This window comes from Mercenaria mercenaria, chromosome 17 (genome assembly GCF_021730395.1).
Source record: "Mercenaria mercenaria strain notata chromosome 17, MADL_Memer_1, whole genome shotgun sequence".
Lineage (NCBI taxonomy): Eukaryota > Metazoa > Mollusca > Bivalvia > Venerida > Veneridae > Mercenaria > Mercenaria mercenaria.
The window spans coordinates 31,496,587-31,519,037 of record NC_069377.1 but is presented as its reverse complement, the minus strand read 5'-3'; the positions used below and the strand labels follow the sequence as shown (position 1 = coordinate 31,519,037).

Sequence of the window (22,451 nt, the reverse complement as noted above, 5' to 3'; positions counted from 1 at the left end):
TTATCCGAATATGATAGGGTAAAACGAATCACATATTAATTTTGAAAAAAATGCTATTAGCCCTTCGGCGTAATCACATCTGTGTTTGTTTTCACATATGTTGCGGAAAATTGAGATTCATTGCAAACTTTGACGTGCTTCCTCCACGCAGCGTCCAGAATATAAGGCACGGAACTTGCTTGCAAGTTAAATTGTGACGATAATTTGTGAAACTCATTCATGAGGGAATGCAATTTGTTTGAAGAACATTCAATATAAGATTAAAGTGAAAATAAATAATTCTGCACATCTGCTTTAATGACCATATGAATATTATACTATTTACGAAAGGACAAAGCCTAAAAAAATCGAAGTGCATAAACAGGACGCTATTTCTGTGACTTTTCTTCTGAAAATAAACTTAATTGATAAATACTTACGGCAATGCTGTTTTTATTCTTATTTATTGTTCTATATTTAATTGGTGGCGTGTTGTGTGATCACAGACAGGCTCCTTCTGCTCCAAGACCTCTTGGATATCAAGGTTCGTGATTTATTAAAAGATATTTTTGCGCACATTTTATATTGATGATAGATAATAACTATTATAAATTCCGTTTAATTACATTGGAACCTGAAACATCAAAATTTTTCCATATTGAAGCTCACATTTCATATCAGGTGTGTTACGTCATTCGTGACGTCAGTTTCATGCGTGTCATCGCGTTTAAAAATTCTTTAACGACGATTTTTTCAGTTTTACACTGGTTAAATAACAAATTTATCTCATTTATATAATAAGTATTAAGTGTAATATGTGTATGCCATAAAAAGATTATTAGATTTGCATCGAAAATATGCACTCGTTCGTTCGCGGGATAATATTGCGCTCCTAAAGTCACGCAATATTTCCGCTGCAGAACTCGTGCAAATTTCGCGATACATATCTCTATATAACCTATAGTAACTGTTGTGCTGCATTAAACAACATGTGTTACAATTCTTTTACTTGTTTTTGTCAGGTTATAATGTTTGTCCCGTAATATTGTGCGCCAAAGAAGGAGAAATACCGGAAGAATGTAGAAAGCCACAATTTGTCATTGGGAGCGATGGGAAAACGCCATGCCAAATCTGTGACGACAGCTTTTGTGGTGAGATATTTTGTGACTTTGTATGAAGTTGCTGGAGATGTGCAAATATGCATGCAGTAAATGGTTAGATTTACTGGTGAAAACTCTTTTCTTAATATATAAATATATGTGAATTATGTTGAGCATATGCTGAATTTTCAAGGAGTAAAAATAAAGACTGTTCTATATTTACCTATATGTAAAGATTTAATACCAATATTAAAACAGTTTTCTCTTTCAACGCGTACGATGTCTGTAGAACGTTGCTTTGCCCTACATGACATTACCCACCTGTTTCTTCTATAAAGATTAAGAAGTAATTGAAACTGTTATAGTAATTCTTTATTGTCTTAACTCTTATGAATGTTATTGTTATAAATCTTAAAAGCATTTCTGCAAGCCAAACGTAATGAAACGTATGTATGCAGTTTCAAAGAAAAAACGTTGACTATTATGAACATTTAATGAATATTTCATTGTGTTTTGATAAAGTATGTAACATAGTTACATACAAAATTTCAGCCGTCTTTATGTTTCACTGGAGCCGCAAACGTCTATATATTCCATATTCACGTGTATTGTTTTTCCATTTACTATCGTATATATGTGTGGCATTGTAGCGTTTACATTTTCTATATTACACTGTCTGATAAAATTTTTAAAAAGTGTAATAGAGTGTGTTTTGAAAAAAAAATGTAATTACTTGTGCATTGGAAAATATGTACTGGGCATTTCGGTGGATTTATATTGCATGTGTAAAGTTGTCACTATTTCCACCGCAGTACCGTTCGTGTTTACTTCTCGATACAAGTATAACTACAATTCAAACAAAAATTTATTTTCTTAATGTATTGATATTTTTATGAGAATAAGGGTTATTTGGTTTGCTTGTTGTCTCCCTTGTCAAGTAAAATGTTTAAGATGAAGAAAATATTAATAAGCTATATAGAATAATGAAAAAATATCTATTAACTATGCTTTACCTATTTTCAACAACTTTGTACCTTTTGATAATCTTATCAGGCCGGTGGTACTGGTACTGATGAAAAAACCCGGACAGAAAATTAGGTATTATATCTGTAACTTTTTTATTTCTGCAAATTGTTATCAATGGTTGGTATCAACATAAAGCTTAACATTAAATTTTGATGAAAAACTTTACATAATTTAAATTTATATTTAGTAAGCAAACACACACAAAGTGAGGCCCTGAAAGGGGTATGTAAAAAGGGGACTGTACGAACGTTGACTGATGATAAATTCGACCACTTTGCCATTTACAATTTTTTTTCCATAGTATTATATTAAAACTTTCCCAAAAATGATGCAACAGTCATTCCGGATCAAGCAATGAAAAGTGACCCAATGTCAGGCTTTCATGTGTTGACAGTGAGCATTTGCAAAAGATATCCTCTTCCCCAGTAATTTTGGATAAATATTTTAAACAGATAAATGTAAGTCATTTATTTATACAGAATATTTACTAATTTTGTTTTTGTTCACACCACTTGGTGTTGTAAGTGATTGCTATAAGACGGCGTGTTCAATTATTTAAATAAACGATTGAAATTGAATAATTCAAAGGTGGTCCACTTTATCATCTGTCCGAGTTTATCATCAGTATCAGTAGTTTAGGCAAAGACATTAGGTAGTTGGTGATACTGTCATTTCTAATACTTATGCTAGCACATGTTTTACTAAAAAAAGTCCTGTTTTGACGATTAATATTGCTTTTGTCTTCTCTGCAACGTTATATATTGTTTTTTGTTCGGTTTGTATCGTTTATTATAATTTTTGTCCTGTTTTTTATCGTTAGATATAGCCATTTATCCTGTGTATATCGTTTCTTATTGTTATTAAACAATGCAATATTGAACACAATGTTACATAAACTATGCATGTGAAACAGATTTAGCCAATACCAGATTCAGCTAAGCCAGTATCAGCAAGTAAGGGCAAATACGTAAAAAAACAGGGCTAAAAACGGGACTCAAACAGTGGGCCGATATAGCGTGAAATAATATGGCCTTATTATTTGTCCTCTGGTAGTGTTATTGGCCCTCGACTATGGGCATATATGACAAGGACGATATGAATTGGGTTATTAACATGAAAATATCGCTTTCTGTTCTGTTTATTATTTTATTCTGTTCATGACATAAGGATATTGCTTTCTGTTCTATTTAATATTTCATCCTGTTTTATAAGATGAAAATATCGTTTTCTGTTAAGTTAAATATTTTATACTGCTCTGTTTAATATTCAGATCCTGTTTATAACATGAAAATGTCGCTTTCTGTTCTGTATAATATTGTTTTAGCCTGAATGTTTTTTTTATACTGTTTTATTCCCCTCAGGAAGAAAAGAGGAGGTTTGTCCGCGGATGATATGTCCGATTTCCAGCAGGCGTCTTGAACCAAATTGTCGAAGGCCAAACTTTGTCATAGGAACTGATGGAATAACGCGATGCCGTGTGTGCGATACAAATGCGTGCGGTGTGTATATTTAGATTAATTTTAGGACAAAATGATAGTAATGCATTTTAACGTTATTAGTGCTTCTGCATTGCTCTTCCATCTCTAATTCCATCTCTCATTCGTTTGTTCAGACTCTCTAGATAAAACAAAACGTAAATATTGTCATCCAAAAGATACGGAATCCTGTTTGGGCCATTTTTAATGTCGCCGTCGCGTTCGTGGGGTCGACACACGACAACGCGAAGTGACATAGCGACATAACAAAGTGAGACCCGACAATCGCAAACGACGGCGACAATCCCAAACGCGCGACAATTTGAAACGATACACGACACGCGAAGTGACACTCGACAATACGAAGCGACATTTTCATAATGTCGTATCGCATGTCGCCCGTCTACCGGTGAAAAGGTAAAATATTTTCGTACTTTTCCGTACGGAAAATGTCCGTGTTTTTCATTATCTTTAAATAATTGTAGAATGTTCCAAACAAAAGATATTTTAATAAAATAACTTTTATAAATTAAATTCAAACATTGTCTAAACGGATATGAAACTTGCATAATTTTACCGCCGACGGTTTCGTTGGAGGACCGTCTCAAAATGTATCAGTTTTCGTGAAAATATGCATGCTATGTACATATATTAAATAGAGGGGTGGTCCTTGTCTGAGAAGCCATATCTTCATAACCTGATGTCCGATTTTAATAAATGATACCTTGTTGCAAAGCACAAGTCAATACCTAGAGAAAATAGGCCAAGTCCGGTTCGAACCAGGTCTGCTAGGGGTCAAGGTCATAGGTCAAATTCCGGTAATATTCTCAAAATATGAACTCGTCAGAGCAGTCAAGACGGTCCTGAAAACCCAAGTACTACCTTCACTGAGTCCAATGACACCATTGGAGCAATTCTTACGGCTCCCGGGTCGGGTCAGCTTAGTCTTGGCTAGCACCCTACCGCATATTACAAGTTTGATTATTTCCTGATACCTGTCCTATCTTTTAAATTATTATTATTGTAATTTATACTGAATTTCAATTGATAAGTTGACACTTTGTTAGATTTTGACCCTTGTTCGAGTCTCTACACCCCAGGTACCTATATATATATATATATATATAGTTTCAAACTTCGTAAGTTAGAGGGTCATTTGTATGTCTGAGAGTCCGAAGTCGATTGTTGGGTCGAAAGTCGATTATCGGGTCTTTGGGACCCAACAGTAAATTTACCACTTTCCCAATGGTCTAGGGGGGTGGGGGGTACCCCATACTAAACTGACCTAATATGATAGGAAATGATAAGTGGGTCTCTTTGATTTTAACCAATAGGTGGGTCAAAATTTTGTATAATAACTTTATAGGGACCCTTTAATCTATATATATAATTATATATGAATATGTTTGTAGATGACTTGGCTTTACATCTAAGCTACTTACAAGTCCATATGATGCCATCAGAGCTCAAAACAGGTATCAGAAAATGATTTAACTTGTTATATGCGACAGGGTGCTGGCCAAGACTAAGATGACCCGACCCGGAGAGCCGTGAAAATTGCTCCAATAGTGTTATTGGACTCAGTGAAGGTAGTGCTTGGGTTTTCAGGACCGTATTGACTGCTCTGACGAGTTCATATTTTGATAATATTACCGGAATTTGACCTATGACCTTGACCCTTAGCCGACCTTGTTCGAACCAGACGTGGCCTCTTTTCTCTAGGTACTGACTTGTACTTTGCAACAAGGCATTATTTATTAAAACCGGACATCAGGTTATGAAGATATGGCTTCTCAGACAAGGACCACCCCTTATATATGTACATAGTATGTATATTTTCACGAAAACTGATACATTTTGAGACGGTCCTCAAACGAAACCGTCGGCGGTAAAATTATGCAAGTTACATATCCGTTTAGACAATGTTTGAATTTAATTTATAAAAGTTATTTTATTAAAATATCTTTTGTTTGGAACATTTTACAATTATTTGAAGTTAATGAAAAACACGGACGTACAGAAAAGTACGGAAATATTTTACCTTTTCACCGGTAGACGGGCGACATGCGATACGACATTATGAAAATGTCGCTTCGTATTGTCGAGTGTCACTTCGCGTGTCGTGTATCGTTTCAAATTGTCGCGCGTCGACCCTCACCCAAACCCGCGACAAGCGACATACGATACGACATTAAGAAAATGTCGCTTCGCGTTGTCGAGCGTCGTTTGAGATTATCGCATGTCATTTGAAAATGTCGCCGTCGCGTTTGCAGGGTCGACACACGACAACGCGAAGTGACATCGCGACAATACGAAGTGACATAGCGACAATGCGATACGACGCCCGACAACGCGAAGTGACATCGCGATATATCGTGCTTTTGAAAGGAGACATTTCAAAGTGGATATCGTGGCATTGTCGTTTGGGATTGTCGCCGTCGTTTGCGATTGTCGGGTGTCACTTCGTAATGTCGCTATGTCACTTCGCGTTGTCGTGTGTCGACCCCACAAACGCGACGGCGACATTATAAATGGCCCCAACAGGATTCCGTAAAAAGAGGCTAATTTTGTTGTTGTTAGGTTTAACGTCACATCGCCACAGTCTTATAGCGACTTCCAGCTTTTCATGGTGGAGAAAAACAATCTATACCCTTGTGAGGACTATTTCAGGCACGCGCGGGCACCTGGGTAGGACCACTAACTTTCCGTAAGCCCTCTGGATGGCTTCCTCACAGATTTCTACACCGCAAATGAGTTTTCGAGCCCGCAGTGGTAAGGGGCAAGTGATTTTGAAGACAAACACGTTAACCAGTCAACCCCTGAACACCTTTTTTATTCTCTTATAACCAATGCTATCGATACTTACATTTTGTTGTTTGTCTTTTGTCCTTTCGCAAACTGCTCAAAATAATCTGATGAATTAGTTCTGTTAATTTTGGTATTGTAAGTATTTGTACAAAATGTGTATGTGTTTTATTTTATTAATTGAACAGTCGCGTACGGTGCCCCTAAAGTGACATGTTACGCACTTTTTTTCCATTTAGGTAATGTGAGACTTTTTTTATTTCGTTTAAACGAAATCATTTCGTTTTAACGAGTAAAAACAAAATAACTTATTCGTTTAAACGAAATAGTTATTTCGTTTAAACGAAATAACTAATTCGTTAAAACGAAATGATTTCGTTTAAACGAAATAGTTATTTCGTTAAAACGAAATGATTTCGTTTAAACGAAATAAAAAAAGTCTCACATTACCTAAGTGGAAAAAAGTGCGTAACATGTCACTTTAGGGGCACCGTAGTCGCGCTACTGCAGTACATGTAGTATTTCGAGTTGTTGTTGTTTTTTTCAGGCGACAAAAAAGATGTATGCCCATCTGAATATTGTCCAAAAGCTGACAAAATACTTGATACTTGTCGCCTAAAGCAGTATATGATTGGACGTGACGGGATAACCATGTGCCCAGTTTGTGATAAGGACGCATGTAGAATGACACATAACCACCACCATGATGTAATTGTAGCATAATGTAAATAAAGTTTCTGATTATAGTGGGGTTATTTTTAGACAAAAACTGTATAATGCTCATAAGTACGAAGCAATAGATTAAGAAGGTAGTACTAAAAGGCGAAATAACAATAACTCCGATGGTCGGAATTTTTCCTTGTCAAGGCTGAAGACCAAAAGATTAAACGTTAACGCAAAGCTATCTATACATATGTTGGGCTTTCTTCTTGTCAATGTAGAACACTAAAAAGCGTTGACAAATAAACATGTAACAATTTCAAAAATTCTGAATATCCAAGGTAAATAATATCTTTTAGCAAGCAGGAAATAGTTCTAAGACTGGAATGTTAATATCTACACGTTAAAATGTAAAATGTTAGAACAAAAACGTTTTTTTTTCTGTATAAATTAAATAGGTTGTTGCTGGAAGGGTAAAAATTCTGAAGACACGTTACATTATCATGCTTATTTTACTCATTTTATCTTAAAAGTTCAATTACCTTCCTACGGAGACTGACCTTATTGTTGCCACACACACCTGGTTTCTGTAGATACATAATATATGTGGTCGAAGTTAATACGACTCTTTTAATACCGGTTCTGAATCAGATCATAAACTTGATTTACCCAAAATATCATTCCTCGACAAAAGGTTAAGACGTTCCTAGGACGATCGATTTTTCAAAGAGGCCATCCCAACATAATTTGATTATGTTATGTGCGATTTGTACACATGCGAAAAACAGTGATAAGGTCCACCACTATGAGGTAGGGATATAGATTTGGCTTTGTCTATTCGTCCATCCGTCTTTCCGTCAGATAAAATTTGTGTTGCACATATCGCTAAAAGTATTGAACGTTTTAGGACCGTCATAAAATTGCATAGGGATGTGTTTGCACAAAGTGCTCAAGGTGAGCTATTGTGGTAGCATTGTGTACAATTTTACAGTTAACACTCTAGAGGTTACAGCCCAATCTCATGTATTCGTGGTATTGTTGTTTTCAATAGTTATATCACTATTATAATAATTACGAAAACATACGGAATATTCGTGAGTACCAGGTCGATACTTCCGGATAATAACACTCTAGAGAATGATTTAAGTGTTTGTCTGATCTGTATGGAACCTAGTCATAATGTTTGCCTAAATCAAGTCTAGGTAAAGTTTGAAACTTTGTCATATGGTGTTAAAAAGTAGGTTGGTATGTTAAATCATAGAAAAAAAGTATTAACACCCTAGATGCCATATTTTCTACATGAGACTCAGTCAGAACAGTTGGTCACTAAGTCATATCATAGAAAAATATATTTAACATTTTTAAGGTCTATTTTCTACCTGATCTATATAAAAATTGCCAGAAAGTTTGTATTTTTATAAAATCTGGGTCAACTTTATATGTCACTAAGTTAAATCATAGAAAACCCGTCTTTGCACTACAGAGGCAATATTTTCTATTTGATTTATAAATGTTGTTAGCATATTTTTCTTCATGAAGTCTAGACGAATTTAAATATTGCGTTTTCTGGGATTAAAAACTAGGTCAATATGACAAATTATAGAAAAAACTTGCTAGACCCAGTTTCAAACTCATCCGACATTTTGTTAAGACAAACATTCTGACAAAGTCGCAATATGATCGGGCCAGAATTGTGATCTCTTCAGTGTTCAAAGTGGAATGGTTTGCATCGGACAACGACGACGGAATACGGACACTAGCTCACCTTGACCACTTTTTCTCAAATACACACTTTCTAATGTAAGAGAACATTTTAGTAAAATGTAATGACGGTAGGTCAAAAACCTTTGGTGATATGTGTAACACAAAGTTTCTCTCACGGAAAGAAGGACGGACAGACAGCGGAATCTATATCTCCAATAACAAAGTGGTGGCATAATAAGCCAAACTTCATCACCATTGTAGGCATGTTTTTCCTACCATGCATAATATAATTAGATTATGTTGAGATGATCCCCTTGAAAAATCGATCGTCCTAGGTGTCCACAGTCCACTTCGTCTTAATTCGCAAATGTCTAATACGACGAACCAGTAATTTGTTGTTCACTAAAGTAATACGTAAACATTAAAGCTGTATTCATCCCTACTTTCTGGTCTAAAACATGGTCACATTGTTAATGTCTATCTACCACAATCATACTGACTCGTGGGCGGGGCCAAAAACACATAGTTGCCTATTGGCTGTCGGCAATGACGTCAGGTCATCATATCAATGTGACACCGAATACAACTGATGACATCAACAGCTGCACGTGATTTGATTTTTTAAGTCTTTTCACATGTAACCTTTGAGTTATTGGCCTTTAGCTCCGGTCTATTTTGGAATATATGTACCTTTGAACAATGATATCAACCTCAGACTACGCCATTCTAACTCCAAAAGTGGAATTCTACTTTCGTCTTCGGAAGAACTCGAGTTGAACACATCTTCGGGGATTGGATGGGGCTTACTGCTCTTCTTAGAAAAGTGCAAATCCAAGGGGCAGGACGTGAAGTGGTTGAACACTTGGTTCAAACGTGCGAAATGGTTGCAAACTTACAAAATGGCGGATATTTTCTGAATTCATCGCGTGTTCGCTTGCTTTTTTATCAGGTAATTGGGTTTCTATGGTACTTTGAACTCTATGGATATGTGCATGCATCAGTTCTATGTCTACCTCACCCTCGGTTTTGCGTTTCAAGGTTGTAGATTTCGAATTCTCGAAGTTATTGAAGTCATAAAATGGTCATGTCCATGTTTTGAAATTTGAATTGCGTCGTTTCTTGCCGTTTTTAACATTCTAATGATCAAACTAGCCTGTTCTAGGGCCCTTAAACGAGACAAAACAACTAAATGTGAAGAATTCTATAAACGTTTGGCTCTGCATGTTTTCGGGTTAGTGCTACACCCAAAAAAATCTTGTTCAAGCTAGTTTTTGTTGCAAACTTGTACTTCAAGCAATTTCTGTTGCAACCTTTTTCTGAAAAATAGTGTCCAACTCTCAGAGAATGTTAATTGTGCAACTTGTTGAAGAGGCAAATCATAAATTTCCTAAAAGTTGCTGCAGATAGCGCGAAATTTCATAATTCTATTTCTAATCACGTATAACGACGTGTTGGCACAAAACACAGACTTATTTTTAGCTTTATGTGATTTTGGAAGATTAGTGAAATAATATGGTCGATGTTTTGCTATGGTGTGCACTTGCCATGTGTGTATCTTGCCCAAGAAATTACTTAATGCAAACCGGGTAATCTGACAAGTTCTCGTCTCAATTCTTAGTTCAAATTCTAAGTTTCCATCTCCATTGACCTGTATTTACATAAAAGAAATGTCATAATCGAACTATTATATAGCAAACTTATGTTTTAATTTCAACCGATCTGAAATCTACAGTATTGTATTTCCTTGTTCAATTTTTCAGGCAAAAACGCAAGACTGAGACAGCGATGGGAATTCTCCTCTGGAATGTGGTATTTGCGAAAAGAAATCCCGTTCACGGTCTGTGCTTCGACGCATTTGTCGTCACACGAAACTACCAGGATACATGATTTGTTCATAAAAACTGTTTTTCGTAAAATATTAGTACATGTAGTTTTGATAGAAAAAAAACACAACACATTTGATTTAATAACATAATGACATAAATGCATACGTTATGTTTCATTTCTAGATTAAATGTACAAAAATATATCCCGGTCTAAGATATGATTATGATGCTTGTTAGAAGTTACAGTAGTTGTTTATCCACCTGTGCAATCTTGTGTCGATATAACATGATCATAATACGAAACAAGGCTATTGAGTGTTGGTGATAAGATACATGTAAAATACCCCTTTACGGACATGCGGCAAAGTTCATATTTTGTTTCTGAAACATAAATCGTCGTCTTTGAATATCCTATAAGTCATACTACTGTGTATCAAAACAATAAATAATTTAATTCTAACACCAAAACACATTGACGATGTACAATGACAGTAAAACTGAGATAAAATGTTTAACTCATCTATGTTACAGTGTAACATCTGCTGAAACATGAAATGTAGCTCCCATCATTTTATCACGTGCTTAATTTTGTCGTTTAAAGTTTCTGATGGGAAAATTGAATGGTTTTAAACAGAAAGAAGAAGTACCACAAACAACTTCGGAAAAGGCAAAATCCAAGTTGCACGGTATCCAAAAAGATGTAATCTTGGACACAAGCAACTTTATTAAGGCAAAATTGAAAACAGTAGAGATGGCATTTAAATTTGTGGATGCAATCAACAGAAAACATCATAATTATGTTTGTTCATTTTCAGAGAAGACGAATTTAATCGCAGCCGAACATTTTCTTGTTATAGTTTATCAATTTCAATCCATTGTACACAGCGTAACAGTTTAATTTGTGAGTTTGCTCGAAATATAGTCTTAGTGGACTCGTCAACTCTGTAATGTGACTTAACTGGTCGAACACCTCTTGATATATAATTCAATTTTCTTAATGTTCCATACTTTGGTACGCTTCCTTTCCCTCGGTTAAACTCGTGGTCTCTGCAATAAAAAGTAACACTGGTAATTTGTGTAATATATTGTAATGTAATACAAAATTAACAATATATAATATAAAGAACTGAACATTCATCATTATACACTGTTGCACTTGACGCTTTTGTTTTGTTTCTAACAATTAAAATAAATTTTGCAAGTAAACGGCATTTATGTTTGTCCTTGCCATTCATTTCTGTAGCAATACTTATATGTCTTCTGTATTATGGCACTGCAATTAATTTACTTTTCATCACTGGTTGGTAATCAACATTGCTTGTGTGTACGATAATATTACGCAGAAAAATGTATCTGACTTTAAGTTGCTAAAATTGTTGGTTCAGAATAGAAAATAAGAATAGGCTTACAAAATTTTATAAATTGTTTTTGAAACCAATAACACTTACCTAACGGTTATTTCTGATATACGTGTTAGCGTAGTTTGTTCAACTAATAAAGATTCATGTTCTTGCTCTCGGGTCATAATAGCGTCTGATGTGCATAGCATCTAGACCTGAAAAGATCTAAAAGAAAACAACTGCATGTTAAAGTCGTTGTCTGTATAGTGTGTATAGATGGACAAGATCCAAAAGACAAAATTAACCTATAGACAATGTCTCCGAAAGTTTAATTTTATTTCTGCTCGCAATTGGGACAGCTGAATCTATAAACAGGGAAAATGTTAAAATTATGTATGAACGCTAACCCTAATCCTACGAGGTTTCATGAAAACAAGTTTTTTATCAACAGTTATATTAAAATATCAAAGGGCCATTTGATGCTATAAAAATGTACGGCCCCAAACAGAAAAGAAATGTACACGAGTTGCACAATAAACATTCTCTGATAGTTGGAAACTATTTTTCAGAAAATATTTGCAACAGAAATTGATTGAAGTACAAGTTTGCAACAAAAAGGTGCTTGAACAAGATTTATTTGGGTATAGCACTACACCGATAACATGCAGAACCAAACGTTTATAGAATTCTTCGCAATTAATTGTTTTGTCTCGTTTAAGGGCCCCAAAACAGGCTAGTTTGATCATTATAATGGGGAAAAAAAACGGCAAGAAACGACGCAATTCAAATATCAAAACATGAATATGACCATTTTATAACTTCAATAACTTTGAAAATTCGAAATTTACAACCCTGAAACGCAAAACAGAGTGTGACGTAGACATAGAACTGATGCCTGCACATATCCATAGAGTTCAAAATACCATAGAAACCCACTTACCTGATAAAAAAAAAACAAGCGAACACGCGATGATTTCAGAAAATATCCGCCATTTTGTAAGTTTGCAACCATTTCGCTCGCTTGAACCAAGTGTTCAACCACTTCACGTCCTGCCCCTTGAAATCGAAAAGGATATTCGATTGTATTTAATGTGCTGCTATAAAGGTGATGATAACATCAGGTACTTTTGATAAGCTTGTCATTTATTTAATAAAAACAATACCGAAGAAGCTAAAATTAGACATGTATATTAATGTAAAATACAGTTCGAAATGAAATTTGAACAAAATTATTAAAATGAAGTAACATTATTTTTAAAAGGAATAAATAAAACCTTTGATTGGAAACACGACAGCATTTATACGTAAATTTATTATCAAAGTAAACCACTGTGGTATAAAAAAAACACTTAACCAGTTCTTATTACATCTATTCATGGATATTCAAATGCAGTGCTACAAAGAATTATTAATAAATGGTAGTGCATTTGCAAGAAGTATACACATTCAGTTAATGGGGTCCACGTCAAATTTATTGGCTACCATGTGCGCCGTTATAAATATAGTTAAGGCTTACTGAAACTAAATAGCCAAATGGCGCGAAAAAGTAGTCGATTAATGGCGGAATCAAATAATTCTCGGTTACTATTTTTCCTTAATTTCGCCGCAATATCTTACTGAAATCATATGACCGGTATATTTTAGGCGATTTTTGGCGATTCTGTAGTACTTTCATCATAAAATAACTGCCCAATGAAATCTGATGTTGAAACTTAGGTGAAACATCACCACTATAATTTGAGGTCTCGCTTTTGAGCTCTAACAGAGTTGGACTGATTTTTTTCAAGAAGCTTGACGCCACTCTCAACTCACTCCATTTTTTCTTCTTTTTTCTGGCACCGCTAAAATGTAAGTAAAAGACATTTAAAAAGGGTCAAGCTGTGTGCTGCAGCCTTTGGAAGTTTGTTAATTTATATAGAGAGCCAGCTTTTTTTGTGTGTTTTATGCCTATGCTGTTATTAACGATTTCAAGACAACGTCCATCTGGTGGAAAAAAATATGATAAAGATTTAGGTTATTTAAGAGAAGCTACATTAATAAATTCATTTCAAACGTCAGAAAGCAACTAAATTAGTAAATACGTCATATACAAAAGCGTCATTTAAGACTGACATTGAACCATTTGTTACAATAGGTATCTTTGTGCTAACATTTAAACCCGTCATCAAATTGAATGTAAATCTTTTGGGGCTGTTTCATAATTTCATAGTTTAGAACAATAAACTAAATAAGATCGATGTAACGTATGACGTCAATACTGGCCACCTTATGACAATTATCTGTGAATTAGTTATTTAAACACATTTGGCTGCTTTGTTCAGGGTAATTGTAATATTATCAATATATTGTCGCTGTGACACGAGGGACAAGATATAGGATGGCACAAGGTTATAAGTTTAATTGAACACAAATTCCAATACATACAGATTTAATTAGTTTCATCACGAGAGACAAGTGTATATAGATTTTTGTATTGTAATATTTCAAACATGAAGAATTAAAAATAATTCTAATTGTTTCCCGCTCTATCTTTCAGAACAACGTTTTCGGTTATCTGATATCGTTTTGATAATATTATTATTATTGATATGTTTTGCTGAGCCATTTTTTAACATTCAAATCAATGATCTTGTATAATATACGTAAAAGAATACATCATTCCATTATAGTAATTTGAAATCAGACCTGTTTTACAAAACCTAAGGTGACGTGTGTTAATAACATGCAGATTAAAGAAATTAATATAAATGTCAATCGTATCTTTCTAAATAGATTATCCTCATTATTTTGTGATTCCCTCACCTCCCGTCCTTAGTTATGGATAATGCTATTGAGAGTCCTTATAGGTCATGAAATAATTAAAGATATACCATGTTCATCTTTCATGAAACTATTTTGCCATTAGATATGCAGAAAACGCTCTTCAAATGAATAGCTTGAATAAATATATAAACTAATCGAGTATGTAGAGCTTTTTCACAATATATTGCCATGTAGTGACAGTCATTTGGTAAAATATCTCCTAGTATTTTAGTGGAAGTACAAATGTGCCGTGACTCGTTACACATTTATTAAGTGTATGCTATTTTTTAACTACGACCACTTTTTTATTTTGTCAATACATAGGTAATTAGTAATTGTTCATTGCTTGAAATTTAGGCATAATACACTTTTAAGATAACTGAATACGTTATATCCGTTGCTGACTTGAAAATATTATGTAAAATGAATCCATCTTCAAACGCTTGATATCTTCATAGCAATAAAATCTATATAAGGAAATTCTTCTGAAGCATACGGAATCAAGCAAAATAACAGTTTGTTCATTAAAGGTAATGAAATGGTCAACGTCTCCTAGCACTGGCTTAAATAAAACCCTAGTATTTGGATACATTCACTAGACTCCATCGTCCTATAGGTGCAAATACGGGGTAACCATTTATATCTACCACACATTACTTGTTGAATGCTGTTGTGATAGTTAATAAAATCTATACGAATATCCTTCGGATTTTTAGAAAGCACCAAGCAAAGTAATAGCAGACTCGATTAGACTGAGTTAGTTCATGAAACGCAATTTCACTTGCAAGCCCATTTTTAATAACGTTTCTGTTTTCAAAATAATGTCATCTGAGAATGACAAAATATTCTGTGTGGCTAGACTGTTCTGTTTTCAAAATCAGGTCATCCGAAATTGACAGATTACTCTGTATGGCTAGACTATTCTGTTTTCAAAATCAGGTCATCCGAAATTGACAAATTACTAGTATTCTGTATGGCTAGACTGTAGTTTCTTTTTAAGATGTGTGGAAACATTTGCTTGCAACGTTAAAATTTATACTTAACCAGTTTTTACCTATTCTGTTTTTGCAGAAAGATTACAATCAAAGTTTCCTATGAAATCAGTTTGAATCCTCGTCATCCATTTCAAACAAATAGCATTTTAAAGTTTTCACATCTGACATGAAAAGTGAGAAACAAACTCTAACCATGGCGGCCATGTTTTTGAGTGAGCAATTATAGTTTATCTTTCTTTGTAGGAAATCGCTAGCCTGTTATAATTGCTCGGTTATTATCGTCAATTTACTTTGAAATCTGATAATTGATTTCAAAGGAGAAGACTTTAGAAGTTTTCGCCAATTATGTATATCCAGGAAAATAGAAACCCCACTTATGGACTTTCAGGGATCAATTTCATTTCTGCCATTCTTGTAGTTCTAAGATCTCCAGATTGTCGGCCATGCGATTGTACTGATTATATTCGTTTTGGTAATTTCAGTTGACCTAAGATGGCCTTTCCTATGAATTATTTAGAAACTGACAATCAGTTTCAGGGGGGTTGGGGCGGGTATGCTCTTTTTATTGCTATGGCAACAAAGCTCTGCAAGGACCTGATCATTCTAATAAAATTTGGTAGTGTCATTAAACATTAAAGATCATTACTGTTAGCTTAGTAAATTTATTTATAACGCTTTCATATTACGAAAAGGTCTTTCTGTAGCTATACAGTAGGAGTTTAATATAATATGCTATTGACATTACCTTCATGTTTACAAACATCATGATCTGCTGATGTATATAGTTTTATTTATATCTGTAACCGGAGCTATGGTTACTTTGTCATGCAGTCGTACCAGTGCTGCATATATCCACTTAAGGTACCTCTCTTTTGTCATACTGCGGCATATATTAGCACTTTCTAGTTATTTACACTCTTCGTAACTATTCATGCCTTGTTGTTGTTTTTTTCTACAAGGCATGTTTAGGTATTATGTATCCGTGCTTGTTCTCCGTTTGTCGCACGCGCCTGGTTATCCTTACATTTTCGTTTCGGTAAGGCCTATCGCATTTCTATATTTTCTTTCTTAGTTATTTTATATGTGAGTACCTATTAGTAATCATTATTACTCGATATACTATTGCATTTGTATTCTGTCACAGTATTATACTCGGCAACTTTATCAGCATAGCACCGATAATGATAGCCACTTGTTTTGTCTTAATTATTTCACTGGTTACTTATATAGGTGTATATCAATGCTAGTACTGTACCCATAGCTCCGACGACAACAATGTTCCATTTGCTTTGCATTCATATATTGTATACTGTAAGTAAATATCACATGTTACGGTTGCTATTTTAGTTCACCCTCTATAAGCACATGTATTTATTTCACTATCTGATTTTGTTCACCGTCCTTAGTGACACATAAATATACTCTATACTGATACTATGTAACGAGAAACATTATATTGTTTAAGTTACTGGAAATAAAGAATATGTTCTGTTCAAAAAAAAAAAATAATAAAAAACTGTTTTATCAAGATTTGTTTTGGAGGAAATTCTTCTTAAACCAATTATTTTTCCGGACGACTGACTGATGGACAGATGGGCGGACGAACGGATAAAGTCTCTTGAGCCTTTGGCAACAAATTGGCTAAAAATCGACCTTCTTAATTGAATACAGTATGTGTTGATACACAGTTGCCTGATACATCCAAATTGGCTACCATTATTCAATGATTGGCAAGTTGTTTGTTTCTTTGTTCAAATGTGATATATGGAGAAGTAGAAAATATCTGCGTGCAGTCTCGTACCAGTCGCTAAAACACTTTGTATGTAACGTCAGCCAACATGTAACAATAGTCGGTAAAGTGAATCACAACTAACTTCAAATATAATCTGTTAAAGCGGATAAAATATATCTGGTTTCTTTTGTTACCATTACATTTTGTGACTATGTGGGGGGATAACTTTTATTAACATTCTTCTGTAATTTTTGGAACATGGTAGGGGTTAAGAGTAAGGTTTGGTACGCATAATTTACTAGTTTAAACTTTCAACTTCGTGTTTTTGCCACTGACCGTTCCAAGGCGGTGTCCCCACTGTGTTTTCTTTTCTATATCTTTGTTTTGCCTCAGTTGTCTTATTGGTGTCTTGTCGTTTGACTCTGTCTATGTCATATACTCTGGAAACTATAACCCAATGCATCTTCGACGAATTACAGTAGACAGCAAAATTATGGTGGCCAATTTGTGCCATTTCTTCTTTTCGCCCCACGACCCTTGCCAAGCGAAAATACGAGATCTAAAACATTCAAAAGCTTTGAGCGCGGAGCGAAAATCTGCTGATTAGCGGGGTCGCGGGCGAGCTTTTAGACGAACAATGAAGGGATTATCAGCGTTCTCTCCAATTCCAGTAAGGGAAACATCCGTTAGTTCAATCAAGCTGGCCTTACTGTAAATGTGTACATAAACAGATATCGGCAAAACACGGCCAAAATAAATTAAATTAGTAATGCAAATAAATGTTAAATAATTCAAAATAAAATGTGAACAAAATTTATTAAAATGAGGTAACATTATACTTAAAACGCATAATTAAAAACTTTGATTGAAAACATGATAGCATTTATAATATCAAAATAGACCACTTTGGTATAAAGCCTAAACACATGCAAATTAACTTAATACAACTATTAATGCAATAGTAATTTTCATCGAAAAGGCGTTGCAACGTTAGTTCAAAACTGAAATAAGATTATACAGTTTTCTTCTTGTTCCACTCTGTACAAGTGGGATATTCTACACACAGCTTTCATAAATCATAATTACACGCATCTTCATGAAAATGATTTATAGATATAATATAAAAATTAAAAGTGGAAAACCACAGGTTGCCCAACACGACATAAACGAAAATGTTACAGGCTCATATGACATACATATTACCTTATAAGTGGAAAAATAGTTTCAGTAACATTTCTATACATATCCAAAATGTGTTCAACATAATTATACAGTATAAAATTGTTTCAAATGATTTACCATTGTTTTTAACTATGCAAGAACTCTTAAGACTTTGTAACTTTCATTGTGCTATGTGTAAAGCCTATCGGAATTTCCATTTCTGCGTATTTGCTGCAAATGTTACATAAAGTAGTTAAAAAACAACAATACATTAAAAATTGACGGGACCTATTTTGCCACAAGACAAAAGCATGATTATCGTACACAAAACCTGAGCTTTAAGACAACACCAATGTCACTGGCGAAAAAATTAAATAAAAACATAATTTAGACATTCAAGTATTTTGTTAAATGTCCTAGTATGGATTTGATATAAAACAAGGATAAGTCTAGACCAGAAATTAATTCTCATTTTGCCCGAGTTTTACCTTTTTTGCACTTTCAAATGACAATGTCAGAGAGACTGTTTAAAGTTTAGATATACACTGGACTTACTGCTTTTCCTGATTTAGAATTTTTTGAGCTAGTTTTCTTGATAGAAGATTTTTCTGCGGTTTTCGCAAGTTCTGTTTCATTTTTACTTTTGCCTTTCGCTCCTTCAGCACAATTTTCATTTCTTATCGTCAGACTTGAAGAGCTAGAACTGGCATACCCCTCACTTTTTTCACTTTGGTTTCTATTTTTACGTTTTTGAGCATCTTTGAACCGTTCAACATAAAATACATTGTCACTGTTTGTTCCATCTAAATCAGAATATCTTCCTGAATCATGACTTTCAGCCGTGCTTTTAAGACTTTTCACGTCATCAAAACTAACACAGTTATCCAATTTAAAAGAGTTAACTCCCGTGACAAGACAGGAAGCGCAGCATTTGCAAGCGCCGGCAAGATTAGAACAATCGTGTGAACGATTTAGATCAGTTTCATAAAGAACGACAAGATTTCCATCAGGGTCACGTGTTGTGTAGACGTTTCCGCCCACATGTTCAACTTCATTGTCGGTTGCTAACTCAACCATTTTGATACTTTTGACGTTGAAACTTACGTAAGCTGACTCCACGGGAACCGGATATATGTACTGAGACCGTTTCAGGGATAACTGAATGTCCAGTCCGGGTTGTCGGTATAGTTCAAATACACAAAACTCCGGTTTATTTGTTTCAATTTCCGTGTCCGTTATTGTTCGATAGAATTCAACCATCGCAGGGAAGTTGTGCACATAGAGGCTGACACGCAAATGTTCGTTTTCCGTAAGAACTGGGCAAGCTGCAAATAGTGGCAAGTCGTCGGCAAGCTTGAAGAACTCTTGTTTCGCAAGAGGCGTTCGAGGCGCATTTTTGTTGTGCAGTTCCACTTTGTGATGGAACTCCCACGGAGACTTCTTGAGTACTTTCTCTACATCTTCAACACACATTTTGCCTGTCTCTCGAACAAACAACATGACGCTTATTGCTGGTGTTACCAGGTAACCATTTATATTCTTTTGTCGTTTTAATTGTTTTCTGTCGTCTTCATCGGGTAGCATTTCATCGACATCAACAATTTGTTTTGAGGGATCTATCCAGTCCGTCAATGACGACAAAATACGACCCAAGGCCGCTCCACGCCCTTTTGGTGCCAGAAGGGTCAGTCGGATTCCATAGGCATTCCCACTCTCAATTTCTGCTTCATCTGCCATTGTCGGTATCAAAAGTTTTAGAAAATTTCACACCATTTTTTTTTCTTAATATAAGAGTTATACTTTATGTCATATAGGACACCTGGGGTGATATTCTGTGCTCCGACATGTTTGTATTTAATATAAATATACGTGTTCCATCAGGATGTTCCCATGACAAATACAAGACACACACGTGCAAAGCTAAATTACTGCCATCTGCAGGAATATATTTTTAAAAACCCGGTATCCTTTAAACTATTGTCTTTAATGTAGGAACACGTCACATAACGTGAAATTCAACCATGATAAATGGGTTCTGTGTCATCTTTCTTATTTAACTGATCTTTATAAAATTATCCAATTTACTCCAATCAAATAAAAAAAAAACGATCAATTTGACATCCGTTTAAGTCCGTCGATGTTTCATTTAAACTTCTTTCAGTCGTTGCGTTAGCAGGGATGTTAAAGCATTTCAATTTAATTGTTTATTTCATTTTTGTAGTTTTTGTACAAACAAAACACATGTCTTTGTATTTACAGGTATCAGTTTCAACATTTGATGTCATCAGTTTTGTGTTCCTTTCAATAGATAATATCCATAGTTTTTTATCCTAATTAAAGTCGACAGATATTTATGAATATACAAAACATGTTTTTGTACCTCAGTTCGCTGTCAGACTTACTCCAAACACATCGGGGGAAAAATGTAATCCAATTAATTAGTGTACTATACGGGGTGACGTTATCGGTGCTAGATCTTTACCGTGTCGTAAAGTTTCAACAATTCCCATTAATAACAAACAAACTGTCACAAAAGTGCTTCTACACCCCTTTTTCAGAACGTTTTTGTCGTAAAAGAATGTATAGGCAAAAATTATCATGTACACGATATAAACTATTATTTAATTTATATTTCAATCTCATCTAAAAGCCGTTAATATGTTGCCCTTTTAATAGCTATATAAACTATTTAAGTGAAGATATAGAATTCAAACTGGCCCACAATGTCTTTGAAATTTGAAACGCGCTTTTCATACTACGTTGTCATATGTAGCCGATGTAATACGCATTTTATGTTCTTTTAATGTCACCTGTTTTATGTAAAAGTAATTTATTTGCTCATGTCAAAACATTTCATTATATTTTTAGTGTCCTTTTATAAGTCCAAGTTATTTGCCTTCATAAAATTATGTCCTTTTCATTAATCTTTGACTATTAACAAATACCGCTTTCTTACTCATCTAAAACTTCAGCGCAAGCGATCCTTCAATTTAGTTATGATATATCCCTTTTCAAATTTAAAAGTTAAATAGTCTCTTCTCCTTGCAAACGGAATGTATCTTCTTCCATCACCGTATGATACATCTATGGAGTTCAAATTTCTTAAAAAGCGATTTATTTTATACAGATTTCTTTCGGCTGATGGTTAATCCTCCATTCTTTACGTGCCTTTCATGTGTACCAGCGAGAAATCAAGATAAATTCAGCGTATCTTAATCGTTACAATAGCGTTCACATATATTGTTACCATATCGCTTACATCGTCCCGTTCAAAATCACTCGCTTTTTATTCTGCTCCAATCACTATACCACCTACAAAATAATTATCTCCTGAAAATCACGTGAGATAAATCTCTTTTCTTTCTGCATCACAAAAGTTGAGAATTTCTTTATCTTACGCACATATTTGTGTCACACATTGTGTGACAAAGCAAAATAATTTCACAGTCTTTTCCATCAATTTCTATATAATAGTATTTTTTTTCTTCGTTGTCTCCGCTGAACGGAATAAATCCAAACTGTGTTAGATATTTTTTGGTCTATTTTGTTATCAGTTAATTATTCCGTCAATTCTTTGGCGAAACACAACCTCAATGCAATTACCCAACTCGATGCTTTGCTGTTTGCATGAATGAAGATTGGAGATAAAATGTAGTTATTTGATCTACATTCGATGAGATCAGATCCTATAGCCAATCAAAGATAATCGGTCGTTTGTTTCAAAATAGAGCAAAAAACTATTGCTTGAAAGGGCGATCTTGGTTGTCAGTCATTTTGAACATGGTCCAATTTATTCGTTTTTATATTTAAAGTTAAAATGATTTATTGAGATGCAAACACTAGACC

The 22,451-nt window shown here is 34.5% G+C and overlaps 2 protein-coding genes across 2 annotated transcripts; one reads left to right on the top strand and one right to left on the bottom strand.

The window, feature by feature from the left end:
- The first annotated feature begins 176 nt into the window (after positions 1 to 176).
- On the top strand, positions 177 to 7,129 carry LOC123537503 (uncharacterized). Its single transcript, XM_045321236.2, has 4 exons — positions 177 to 523; positions 1,002 to 1,130; positions 3,467 to 3,604; positions 6,933 to 7,129. The coding sequence occupies exons 1-4, from the start codon at positions 424 to 426 to the stop codon at positions 7,106 to 7,108; spliced, it is 543 nt and encodes a 180-aa protein (XP_045177171.2). The 5' UTR covers positions 177 to 423; the 3' UTR covers positions 7,109 to 7,129.
- Positions 7,130 to 18,241: 11,112 nt separating this feature from the next.
- LOC123536601 (protein FAM124A-like) lies at positions 18,242 to 22,244 on the bottom strand. The gene has a single exon (XM_045319927.2). The coding sequence runs from the start codon at positions 20,340 to 20,342 to the stop codon at positions 19,140 to 19,142; it is 1,203 nt and encodes a 400-aa protein (XP_045175862.1). The 5' UTR covers positions 20,343 to 22,244; the 3' UTR covers positions 18,242 to 19,139.
- Between the last annotated feature and the right edge of the window lie 207 nt (positions 22,245 to 22,451).

Coding starts and splice junctions, on each gene's coding strand:
- LOC123537503 (XM_045321236.2), top strand. CDS start 424: ATGCTGTTTTTATTCTTATTTATTGTTCTATATTTAATTGGTGGCGTG. Junction 524..1,001: donor AAGACCTCTTGGATATCAAG/GTTCGTGATTTA, acceptor TGTTTTTGTCAG/GTTATAATGTTTGTCCCGTA. Junction 3,605..6,932: donor GTGCGATACAAATGCGTGCG/GTGTGTATATTT, acceptor TGTTTTTTTCAG/GCGACAAAAAAGATGTATGC.
- LOC123536601 (XM_045319927.2), bottom strand. CDS start 20,342: ATGGCAGATGAAGCAGAAATTGAGAGTGGGAATGCCTATGGAATCCGA.